This window comes from Rhipicephalus microplus, chromosome X (assembly GCF_043290135.1).
Source record: "Rhipicephalus microplus isolate Deutch F79 chromosome X, USDA_Rmic, whole genome shotgun sequence".
Taxonomy (NCBI): domain Eukaryota; kingdom Metazoa; phylum Arthropoda; class Arachnida; order Ixodida; family Ixodidae; genus Rhipicephalus; species Rhipicephalus microplus.
The window spans coordinates 250,150,156-250,163,116 of NC_134710.1; the positions used below are offsets into that span (position 1 = coordinate 250,150,156).

At 44.5% G+C, this 12,961-nt stretch overlaps 1 protein-coding gene across 3 annotated transcripts in view; it reads right to left on the minus strand.

Moving 5' to 3' along the window:
• The window catches only part of LOC119161600 (uncharacterized), a 197,565-nt gene that overhangs the window by 124,482 nt on the left and 60,122 nt on the right, over window positions 1-12,961 (minus strand). For all 3 annotated transcript variants that reach the window (XM_075878922.1, XM_075878920.1, XM_075878921.1), the window contains one exon: window positions 11,833-11,947. In XM_075878922.1, the coding sequence (XP_075735037.1) occupies window positions 11,833-11,947 (115 nt within the window). The remainder of the gene's footprint in view (window positions 1-11,832; window positions 11,948-12,961) is intronic.

Below are 12,961 nucleotides of genomic sequence, written 5' to 3' on the forward strand. Positions count from 1 at the left end.
AACAGTGTCTCTTTATGTGAGAATGAATGTCAGTTCTTAATGATCGCTTGTGTTCTAAAAGTCGGGTGTTCTAAAAGTCGGGTGTTCACTCGCTACACTCTTTCCAGGAAAGACCTGGAAAGAGTGTAGCGAGTGTCGTGTGTTCTTGTCCTCTTCGTCCCCGTGAAAATTGCGCTACTACACCATATGGTTAAATGGTGCCTAAAGCTTTTTCACAAAATTTTTATCCGAGCAACCGGCCTAAGAAAAGAAGCATATCCTTGATCCTACCTACAGATCGGCCCATCTCAATCATTCTTTAAAGATCAGAAAATATAGCTATCACATTAATGTATATAAGCATGCGCTTTTTTCAAGAACATGCCACGATTGAAATAGTCTACCGGAGGAGGTTGTCTTGTTCCCAATCAGTTCCTTTGACTGTGCACTTGCTGAATTCTTTTTCTTACAGGTATAGCATCACTTCAACATGGCATTTAACTTTTTTAGCCTTTTGTAGTTATACTGCAATCTACTGTTTTTGGTTTGTCTCAATATATATATATATATATATATATATATATATATTGAAATACCACGGTTCAGCTGAAGCTTTATTCAAGTCACAGCAAGATGGCACCGGTGATAAAGAGGGACGAAGCGAAGACTAATGATTGTTATTGACAGATGAGGAAGATGAAGTCCAATGAATTCTTACACTAATTTCCCCCGTCGACAAAAGCGGCCAGCCTGGCCGCAAATTACGCTGTGGATTGCATACGATAGGGCTTGAGACACGAAACGTGCACAATCTCTGTTCCGCGGCAGCGTTGGTCAGTGGGGGCATCAACAGGTGTGATATGGTAGTTCACCGGTGAGGTCTGTTCGACAACTTTGTCGGGGCCAAGATAGCGCGACTCAAGCTTCTCGCATAAGCCAGGCGTTCGTGCAGGAGTCCACAGAAGTACATCGTTGCCAGGGCGGTAGAGAACGACGCGGTGAGTGGCATCGTAAAGATTTTTATGATCTTCTTGGCTAGCTTCGGTGTTTACACGAGCAAGACAACGGCATTGAGGAACACGGGACAGAAACTGGTCGCAAACGAATGGTGAAGAGTTGATGGGGCCAGAAAAGAATGAAACCTCGAGTGGTGATGTCGGTTGGCGTCCGTCTACTAGCAATCTTCGTTGAACTGACGTATTATATGCATACGTGACAAAGGGAAGAATGGCATCCCAATCGCGATGGCCCGGTGGGATATACATGGACAGCATGTCGCACGCTGATGAAATCTTTCCGTTAAGCCATTGGTTTGTGTGTGATAGCTAGATGTTGTTTTATGAGCTGTTTTTGGTGCTTGAAGAACTTCACTGAGCGTGCTTGAAAGAAATACCTTGCGCCGGTCGCTTAAAAGAACATGAGAGGCTTCGTGGAGTAGGTAAATAGCATTCAAGAAAGTTGCTACTTCGGAAGCAGTTCCTGAAGTGATCGAGGCAGTCTCAGCATACCGGGTCAAGTGATCAACCGCGGTGATGATCCATCTCTTGCCGTCTGATGTAGTTGGAAAGGGCCCGAAGAGGTCAATTCTGACGACAGAGAATGGCTCTGCTGGGCAAAAAAGTGGTTGTAAGGTCCCGACTGGAGCAGTAGTGGGCCGCTTGCGGTGTTGGCAAAGTGTGCACGAGGCAATAGGCTTAGCTACCATCGTGGAAAGACCTGGCCAGAAGAATCGACTGCGGATGCGCTCGTAGGTTTTGTAGTAAAACAAGCGGCCTGACGTCGGGTCATCGTGTGAAGCACGCAGAACTTCAGTGCGTAGTGCGCGTGGTACGACGGGAACCCATAGATGACCTTCACGGTGGAAAATGTACCGATAGAGCACATCGTCCTCCAACTTGAATAGCCGGAGTTGTTTCCGGAGCCTGGCATTTTGGGAAGATGAAGCACTGGTAAGCCGACCGATGAGGCCAGTGCAATAAGAATTGGCTCGCTGGTGAGTGGTAAGTACTGACGGATGGGTGGATGAAGGTAAGGAAGAAATGGATGATACCAACGAGGCGTCCTCCGCATAGCCAATTTGACAAGGGAATGTGACGTGCGTCGAAGACTGCGGCAAAGAGGATCGTGAAAAAGTGTCGGCATCTTGGTGTTGTGTTCCGGTCTTGTAAATGACATCAAAGTCATACGATCGTAACCGGAGAATCCAGCAGCCAAGTCACCCCGAGTTTTTTATTTGTGGACAACCAGCAAAGAGCATGGTGGTCTGCCACAACAGTAAAATGTCGACCATGTAGATACGGATGAAATTTTTGGATGCACCAGACAACAGCCAAGCACTCTTGTTCGGTTATCGAGTACCTCTTCTCTGCAGAGGTCAGAGTGCGGCTTGCATGCGAAACAACTTTCTCGCGAAAGTCATGGTCGCGCTAGAAGAGTACGGCGCTGATTCCTTGTCCGCTAGCGTCAGTGTGTAATAACGTAGGTGCCTTGTCATCGCAATAACAAAGCACTGGTCGGGATGTTAGTGCGTGCTTCAGCTCTTTAAATGAGGCTTCGCATTGATCATTCCAATCGAAGGAACCAGTACTAGTAAGGAGCTTGTGGAGAGGAGCGGCAATGGTGGCAAAGTTGCGAATGAAGCGGCGAAAGTACCATGCGAGCCCAAGGAAACAGCGTAGTTCTTTGGAACGAAAGGGGTGCGGAAAATTGAGGACTGCGGAAATTTTGTTCGGATCAGGTTGGAAGCCATCTTTACTAACGAGATGCCCCAGAACTTTTATAGCTGTGTTGCCGAAATGGCACTTCTTTGTGTTTAGTTGAAGTGCAGCACTGGAGAGACAAGTGAACACTTGATCTAGGCGTTGCAGATGATCAGCAAAAGTGAAAGAAAACACGACGATATCATCAACATAGCATAAACAAGTTCTCCACTTGAGGCCACGAAGAACAGTGACGATCATCCTTTCAAATGTGGCGGGAGCATTACACAGGCCGAATGGCATTACGTTAAACTCATAAAGACCGTCCGGCGCAGAAAAGGCGGTCTTTTCTTTGTCTGCTTCGTCCATTGGAATTTGCCGATATCCGGACCGAAGGCCAAGGGTGGAGAAGTATTGGGCGCCTTGCAATGAGTCAAGTGCGTCATCTATACGGGGCATCGGATATACATCCTTTCGGGTAATCTTGTTGAGCGCGCAACACAAAATTGTACCGATCCATCCTTCTTTTGTACCAACACAACGGGTGGTGACCAAGAACTGGTAAAGGGTCGTATTATGTTGTTTAACATATAGGTCACGTTGTCCTTGATGATTTTGCGCTCAGCCAAGGAGACTCGGTAGGGATGACGGCGTACAACAGTCTGACCTTCAGTGTCGATGCGATGATGCGCAACGGTGGTCTGTCCCAGTGCCGAAGCATTGGCGTCGAAGGAGGCCTGGTGTTTCGTTAGCAAATTTAGCAATGCCTCACATTGAGAAGCAGAAAGGTCAGGATTTATCCTGGGAGCAAAGGAGGAGGAAGTAACAGATTGGCCCTGCTGTGGCTGAGCTGGCAAGAGAGACCAAAGATACCGGTTGGGTATCTACATAACACGACACTGCAGAACCTTGGAGTAGGAGGACAGGCTCCTGGGTAAGGTTCAGGCCAAGGATTATCACAGCACTGTCTTTGAATCGCACCAGGCTGGAGGTGAGTACAACGCCACGAGCTAAACAGTGGTTGGAAGGGGTGTAAGTACGTCACCATTGGCAATATTCGGAGAAGTGATCGTGATGAGTTGCTCCTGACCCGGGAGCAGTATGGAACCGGAAGCTGTAAAAAAACGCAATGGTTTCTCGTCGACGCGTTCGTTGCAGTGATCGGTCTCGGTCATCTGGACTATACGCTGACGGCAAGAATTTAATGCAGATGCTGATGATGAGAGAAAGTTCTAACCTAAAATTAGTTTATGAGCACACGAAATTAAGACAGCGAAGGTGATGTGATGATGAATACCATCAATGAAGACACGCACTGTACATTGGGCCGATGGTCTAATTATTGCTCTATTGGCCCCAATCAAAGATGATCCAAGGTAGGGCGTCTTCACTTTCCGCAATCGAGAACTTGTACAAGTCGGTACGCATAACTGAAATAGTTGTTCCTGTGTCCAACAAAGCCAACACCCGCACACTTTGCACAGTCACCAATAACATGGTTGACGGTCGTTCAGGAAGACTTGGGTCATTTCGCCGCGATGCAGTTTTCCCTTCAAAAAACTGCACTCTTTAGTTTTCCGATCGCTGGGCCGACAGTTGAGAGACAGGCCGAAGTGGTGAAACAGAGCGTCGGAGTGGCGAAGGGGAGCGTGGTCGGGAGGCACGTGTATTGTTGGTCATGTTGGAAATGTGCACAGGAGACGGGGATCGGTGGTTGGAAGGACTGTCGGCATAACGGTAGTAACATCGAGAACATGTGTCGTCACGTTCAAAAGCAGCATAACCATGACGTTCAGCTTGCTGCAGACGTCGACAGAACCGGGAAATGTCTCTTCGAATTCCACAGTAGTAGCAAATAGGCCGTGGGGCCCGCCAGGAAGAATGGTAGGTAGAGTTCGGTGGACGGGCGACTAGAGGTGCGAGATGGTGGTGATCAAACACAGGTGGTGGTACTTGAGACGGCGAGGGTTGCATTGAAACGATCTGTGCGTATGAAGTGGGTTGGGGGCAAGGTGGAGCATGGTGGGTGCTTTGAAATGCTGACATTTCTTCTTTAATAATGTCATGCAGATCGCTAGAGACGGGTTGAGCAGGAACATTATTGGAAGAAGGTACACTGTAGGCTTTCAATTCCTCACAAATTATGGCTCGAATGATAGATCGGACCTCCATACTGTTTGCCAGGGGGTTCTCGGAGAAGTCGGGTCGCAGGCGGATTGACTGCAAGGTATCAAGCCGCTGGCATACAGAGACAACGTCAGAAACCGTCGAAGGGTTTTGCGCGGCGAGGGCGTTGAAAGCGGTAGGTCCGATACCCTTCAGAAGGTGCCGGGCGCGACCAGCTTCTGGCATGGTGTCGTCGATACGGCGGCAAAGTGCAAGCACATCCTCAATATAAAAAGTGTAGGACTCACCGCAATGTTGAACGCGTTCTGCCAGTTTCTTCCGAGCAACTTCTGAACGAATGGTCGGTGTGCCGAAAATACGTCGGAGCTGGTCTTTGAAGAAAGACCAATCGCGGAAGTCGCCCTCATGATTTAGGAACCATGTCTTGGCAACCTGAGAGACTTAAAACTGGACGCGTGCTAATTTTGATGCCTCGTTCCAGTTGTTGTAGACACCCACGCGGTCATAGTTGTCGAGCCAGTCTTCGACAACTTCGCCAGGCAGATCGGAGAGGATTGGAGGCTCCCGATGGGGGTCGTTGACTGGGCTAGGGTTGGCACCGGGTGGTTATGCCGGCGGGTAGTTCGGTTGGGCTTGCTCTTGCGCCATGGTGCTCTGCTGGCGTAAGAAACGTCCCGAACGAAGGTCTAGGAGCTGGCTTTGAATGGAGAGGTCGAAAAGATCGGGAAGCACCTTCCACCACTTGAAATACCACAGTTCAGCTATGCTTTATTCAAGTAACAGCAAGATGGAGCTGATGAAGAGGGACGAAGCAGAGACTAATGATGGTTATTGACAGATGAGGAAGACGAAGTCCAATGAATTCTTACAATATATATATATATATATATATACACACACACACACACACACACACACACACACACACACACACACACACACACACACACACACACACACACACACACACACACACAGTCGAGCTCGCTTATAACGAACCTGAGCGTGATGCGGCATCCGTTCGCTGTATCCCGAAGTACGTAGTAAATGAAACACAGCTTTAAAAAAAAGTTGCGAGTGAAAACAGAAATTTTTTTGCCCCAAAAAGTCCGTAATGCACGTGTTTCGAAGAGCAGAAACGGTAAGGGCGGTCGCGAGTTCATTTAATACGGCAGGCCGCTCGTTTGCCGAGGCCCGTGGCATAAGCTGCATGAGGTGCTGGCTCCAAAGCTTCGTCGTTCTCGCAATCCGATTCCTCCAAATCCCTCTCGCCACGTACTTCATTCACAATGCCCCAATCCGTGCAAGGTTCTGCAGTGTCGCCATCATCATCGGCCGTAATTAAATCATCGCAACAGATGTCCTACCAGCTCTGCCAGGTCGGAGTCGACGTCACGCTGCCACAAATCGCTGCTGCAGTGGTCCTGTTCGGAAGCTTCAGGCTCGGCATCGAGCCCGACGATCGAAGAAGTCGGCTTCGCGAAAATAGTTTCGCTCACATGTAGCCGTCACCGCCACCCACGAAATATTCACCATCTCCACAGCTGAATACCAAGACGCCCGAAGCGGCAAGTTGGCTGGCAGGTCGTCAACAGCTATGAGCAAGCGCTCCGCAGAATCGCGGAGGCAGAATCGGCGTTTAACAATAAGAACGTATGGGCACCTCGCCGATGCCTGATCGGTGGTCATAATTGGTTTCCCGGGAAGTTGGCAGACCGCCGACTACGTCCGCCGTAACCGGTCAGCGGCGCTTGGAGACGTTCGTTGTAAGTGCGATTTTGTGCCATTGAACCAATGTATGTTTTGACGGTCACGCGGATATTGTTCGTTTTAAGTGGGGCCGTTATATGTGGGCTCGACTGTATGTTTGTGTGTGTATACACACACGCACACACACACACACACACACACACACACATTGATCTGTTCAGAATGGTTCTCTACATGTGTCATGTCACTTGTAATGCTAAACGTATTGCTGACCTTGTTGTGTCACCTCTTTCTGATATTGTATACCACTTGTAATATATTCTTTTCTGTTTTCCCCCTACAATAATGCCCAATGGGTGCTGTAAGTGTCCGAAAAAAAATAAATAAAATGAAAAACATGGATGTACAGTACTCACAAGTTCAAATGCGACATCAAATATTTTAATATAAGGAGTGGTATGTGCATTTGCTTGAGTCTTTGCGGCAAGAGGCATGGCCGTGTAGACGTGGTGCAGGACCGCGCGGTGGTCCAGGGATCCCGAGGGGTCCAAACACACTTGCTCTAATAAAGTTTTTCTGTCTGTCTGTCTGCTTGAAATAACCACATCATGTCGTGACAAATCTGGTCTCTAATGGTAATGTCAGCTCTGCTATACGCGTTTAAGTCAAAGTTACGCCAATATGACTCAAACTGAAGAGGATAGGAATGAAGGTATGTGCATTACTTAGCCTTAAATTGTCCTGTTTCAATCGATGAGATCTGTACATGCTGTACATTTGCAGTGATCAGGGTTGCAACAGCCAAAATATGATATAGAGCAATTCTTGAAGTTGTATGAATGTTGCTTTTTCTCCACAAAGTGTCAAATTTAAAGCAGTATAACAAAAGATTACTACTTTTAGAAACGGCAAAAATAGTACAAACCATTTATGATGACCTAACTTCTACACAATGCACACGAGCACTGCTGTTTCAATAAAACCAGTGTGTTGAACCACTCCACAGTGCAAACAATAAAGTGTACATTAGCATTTGCAGCACTTATGAAATCATTTGACAGGCCCTGCAAATGCTAATGCACACCTGCCAACTTGGCGACCTTCAAATTCAGGAGATTCGTTGAGTAAGTGTAAGTGGAGGTGGCCAGGAGAAGAAAAAAAAAGTCGCATACATTTCTGTTTGTTTCTCAGGGCCAAAGAAATATCATACACAACTCTGAATGACTGCCAATAATTTCTTTAATTTCAACTATCATACTAGTACTCGTACTGGTGCATGTGTGCATGAGTAATTAGAGACAGAAGTGTTGTATCCTGTTATGCCTAGTACTGATAGCAACTTCTAAATCTTAGTCACGTTTTCACAATGAACTGGTGAAATGCAGTGAAAGTGGATTAAGGGCACAGGGTATTCTCTGTAGCTTTCACGTACTTTAAGGGTTTTTTAGAACCCATTTTCTCAGAAATTATTACATGCAAAATGTTCATTCTATTTTATTCGTCATATCTTTTTTTTCAATGGACCTAGAATTATTGTATTTCAAGTTTTGACATTTTTGCAATTTTTTAACAATGCAAGTAATTCATGTGATTATTTTTAAATAAAACCACAAATAAAAGGAATAATTCGGCAGACGTAACGTACCTCGTGAATTGACATAATGTGAAACATGTGGAGGGAAGGTGACCGTGTTGTAATAAGAAAAACATTATAAAATGATGCTATAGATATGTACAAATGTTGTAGACACAGACATATGTTGAAAAGTCGCACATGTTTTATATAACCATATCTTTATACTTGTGTAATGATACCAACAGCGATATGACTGTTAACAAAACGACATGTAGCGCCTGTGCTCAGGAGGATGACCGCCCTGGCTGAACACTGCTACATAGATTAATGTCAGTGGATGGCGCTTAACTACAATTGGCTTTGCCCTGACATGACGGCTGTATTAGGGAGCACATATGTATTGTTTATAGAAGTAGATGTGCAGCAATGCATCCACATGTGTTTCACCAGCATTACACCTGACTAGTGTCTTTTTCCAAAGCAGTATCGAGACCTGGCATGGATCTGTGGTAGAACACTTGATTACCACGCAGAATGCTTCGGTTCGATTCCTGCCGGGGCCCTGATATCTATTTTTTGTATTTGTCGCATCAACGATTCTGATATGAACTTTTTTCTGAACACTCTCATGTTAAAATTACGAATTTGTGTTCTCGACGTTCCTGGACAAACACACTGTCAACCTCCTGTGGCACATACCCGCATACCTGTGACACATACCCGCCTATGGTATGCGAGTATGTGCCACACGTGTATATGTTGCAGAAAGGGTTTGGCAACATATGCGACATTATTGTCAGATTCTCCAAGTCATAACTATGACGGAAAAGATTTGGCAACATATCTGACAGGATTGTCACATTCTTCATGCTATGATCAGCGAGTCATATTCGTCAGACCACCTTACGCTTATATACTAATTTTAGCTCATTCCAAGTCAAGGGAGTGATCACGAAAGAACCCAGATATAGGCGGCTTGGTAGATAGATAGACAAATAGATGGACACTAAAGGTGCCTGCAGTATGCAAAAAAATGCTTTTTATTTAAAAGAAAGCTACTGCCCATAGCTTCACAATTATAATTCAGTGGCTTCTTAATGATATACATTTTGTTCTGGTAAAAAATTACCCTTCTATTTTACAAGTCATTTTGATAATGGGCAAATGTAACTAAAAAATTGATTTCGAAATAGTATTGAGATTGAAAGAGGAAAAACAAGTTTATTTCATATTTTGTTCAAAAAAAGATGTACTGAACAATTTAATAGCAACGTGCCATGTATTCATCACAACAATCGAATTTTCACTTCCTTTCTCGTCTTTTCGGTTCACTGGCTTGTTCTTACATACCTTCTGTCTCTCCATCGGCCCAATACTGTTGTTGGTGGTCGATTTCTCCCAACATTAACACAGTATTGTGCCTCAGTGATATACCAAACAGCCTAGAGAATGTTTATTTGGGCCATGCAGGTCTTTTTGAAAGAATATATATGACAGTCATGCAAAACAAGGTACAACAGGCACGTGATTGGATGGCAAAACAGGGTAAGAGGCGATTCGCCTACTGATATCCCTCATATACGTACAATCGAAGCTTATGTTCTCATAGCGTCACGTGTTGACTGCTGGCATCACGAATTGAGCCAGAAAGATGGTAAATGCCAGGAAAAATTAATTCGCTTTCTTTAAGTCGCAGCTGCTCCTTTTTAAAAGTGTTTACTATTGCGTTCCAGATGCGAAAGTGTTCGGCAACGAAATACGACCGCGTAATGCTCTCACTCAAATGGGCCATGACATGCCTACACACGAAACGTCTGTACCCACAAAGTTCTCTGCCTCCTTAAAGAACTCCAACAGTGACAACATGCCAAAATCTGAACTAGAGCATCATTGCTGATGTCACTACTGTTGCGTTCTCTTTTAGTGCCACAGTTCTTTCACGTTCTGTGCAGGCATAGTTGTAATCATAGTTTGTAAAAGCTCCACATCAATCAAAATGCAGCCACTGTCCCTACAGATATCAAGCCCTTGTAGCAACGCAGAATGAGGACAAAGTTTACTTGCTGAAGTGCTGCCAGTCTCACTTTTGTTAGCAGCAGAGGTGTGTCGATTTTCAATTATACTGTGTTTTCAACACAAGAATATTTTTCATTGCCATAATTATCAACAAAGGCACTAATAAACTAAAAATAAATTGCACAGAATGACATCTCAATGCACGTTTTGCATGCGTAAGTCAAGTGGACTCGATAAACTCCACACAAGTTTTAAAAAAACTGCAACACTTTTCATTAGGTAGCCGGAATATTTTTAGGGGCAAAGCTCCTTTTGGCGTGGCTTGTGCATCCCCTGTTGTCGTAGTGCGTAACCTGTGACACATACCCATATACCAGTGGCATATACTCGCCCTCGGGCACATATCCCCATGTCCGCATATTACGAGAAACGTAGCACGGCTTCGTTCTCACGCTCTCGGTGTCGACAAAGCGCTGACAGCAGAAATGTGGTACATACTCTCGTTTAGTCCTTGGATTGTCGGCTGAATGGCTGTACTTGTATATGATGAATATATGATAAAAAGAAGCGAGATGGCGGTACTTGAAGTGTTCAATACATGGACGGACAGACGGATGGACGGACAGACAAGCAGACACACTGACGGACGCATGAACGAATGCACAAACGCGCACGTACGGATGGACTGACGCATGGATGGACACACGAATGGGCACATGTACGGATAGACGGACCGAAGCACGGACGAATTGACGGACGCTTTGCCGTACTCACCACCCTTCATTCCGTGGATATGCTGTGGTTTTTTTTTTTTTTTTTTAAACTTTGTAGCCTCAGAGAAACTACCAGTCCTGATTTTTTTTTTTATTCAGTTGAGCCTGGAAGTTCAGGTTGTGCACAATCTTAAAAAAGGGGTTTAGCTGCAAGTCACTTGGTTGTCTGGGCTCAATCAAGACACGCACAAATGTGTGGGGCACTCAATATTGTTAAGGAGGGCCTTAGCGTTCCAAACAAACAGATACCAAATTTTGTTTTTTTTTTTAACTTTACCTTACCCTGTGCCTTTAAAAAGAATTCTGTACACAATAAAACAAGGTCAGGAAATTTTAGAACGACTGTTCTTGCTTCTTCTTTTATTTCATGGTGGGGTTAGGGTTAAAAGGATGTCGGATTCAGGGTGTTGATCTATCATGATTACAAATTATTAGCAGCGCCAATGAAGAGGGGCAGACTTGAAGACAGAGTGCTCTGTGTGCTTTCTTCGGTCCTCTCTTGGTTTTTGTGCTGCTAAGAATTTTTATTCATGGCTGGGGTAATATTTGGGTTGGATTGAATGCTGGTGCCCAAGCTGCAGGCGGCCAATGTGGCCTCAAATCCTAATTAAAATTAGCACAATTGAGAAAATTTTGAGGCTATTCGAGCATGTTAGTGTAGCGTCGTGCAATTTTAACAAATTCCATGGTTGTGGCTCAGAGTGACACGAAATTAAAAAGTTGTATCAAATTTGCACAATCGGCATAGCTGTTGCACCCTTCAATAATGCAAACAAACAATGATGACAGCAAGAAACAGAAATAACTTCTTTCCAAGTATTTCACCCAGTCAAAGTGCCACAAGAGACAAATAGGGAACACATTTAACTGAGGTTAACTATACTTGACCTGATCATCAGTTATTGTTACCTCTTTATAATACCTTCATTTAAAGTAACAAACCATCACTTACCCAATAGACTGATTTTGTATTCTTCACTCTCCCTGGTATGCGTCTCCATTAACCGGTGAAGCCACTGTGTGGGTGTTTCATTGTTTACTGTTGTCTGCACAAAGTCTTGTACAACCTGCTCCAGTCAAGGCAAAAGAAAATAAGGCATTTAATTAGAATGTATGCAATATGGAAATGAAATGAAATTTACAATCAGAAACAATTAGAATATACATTGAGCAATATTCATCAAGGAACTTTATTTGATTAATTGTAGGCCCTTTTCATTACCTTGAATATGAGGTTAATTACCAACAAACTCTGTTCGAGGGAGCAACACACTGCATATAAAACCTAGCAAACTGACTTCTGCAGATGGCTTAAATGCTTTGAAGTAAAATGAACCTGCTCAAAGAAAGCTGGGGCTCTCATAATAAAAGCAACAACATGAGACAAACATGACTGTTCACGTTTAATACATCGCAGTCATTAGGAGAGTGAGCAATGCCTCCGAAACCTTGTCCTTGCAGAGTATTGCTATCAATGCAAGTACACTGTCTGTTGCTGTGGGAGGAAAAGTGTGCTAGAACAGAGAAAATTAGTACATTCTGCAATCTCACATTGCTAATTAGATGAAGACTATATAGTCTCCATACATATCGAGGTGTTAAGAGTTAATAAAATAGTTTAAACTGGTATCACAATTGTCCTCTTTCTGAAAAAAAAATATATGTATACAAATATATATGTATATATATATGGGCAATCTGCAGTCCCTACAGGTGGCACTATGATGCATTGCACTAGCGTGCCACCAGCACCACAGAAGGCCACTTCAATTCCTGCTCGTGTGCGACAAATTGCCACTTCTGTCTGATATGCATGCATTGCATAAAAGTATGTGTGCACGATGGCAATGGGTATGACAAAATGGGTAGGCTTTCAGAAAGTTCATGGCTTGCCACTGGGCTCGGCGTTTACCACTGATGTGCTTGATGAAATTATGTCTCCTAGGTGTACATATTAAAGATGATTCAATATCGTGCCCATAAATGACACTACAGTCACTGTTTCCAGAGGCACTTTAACATTTTCAACCCCTCTTCCTTAATGGTCCAAGCATGCTAAAAATTTTTCATTCAGAAGCCTG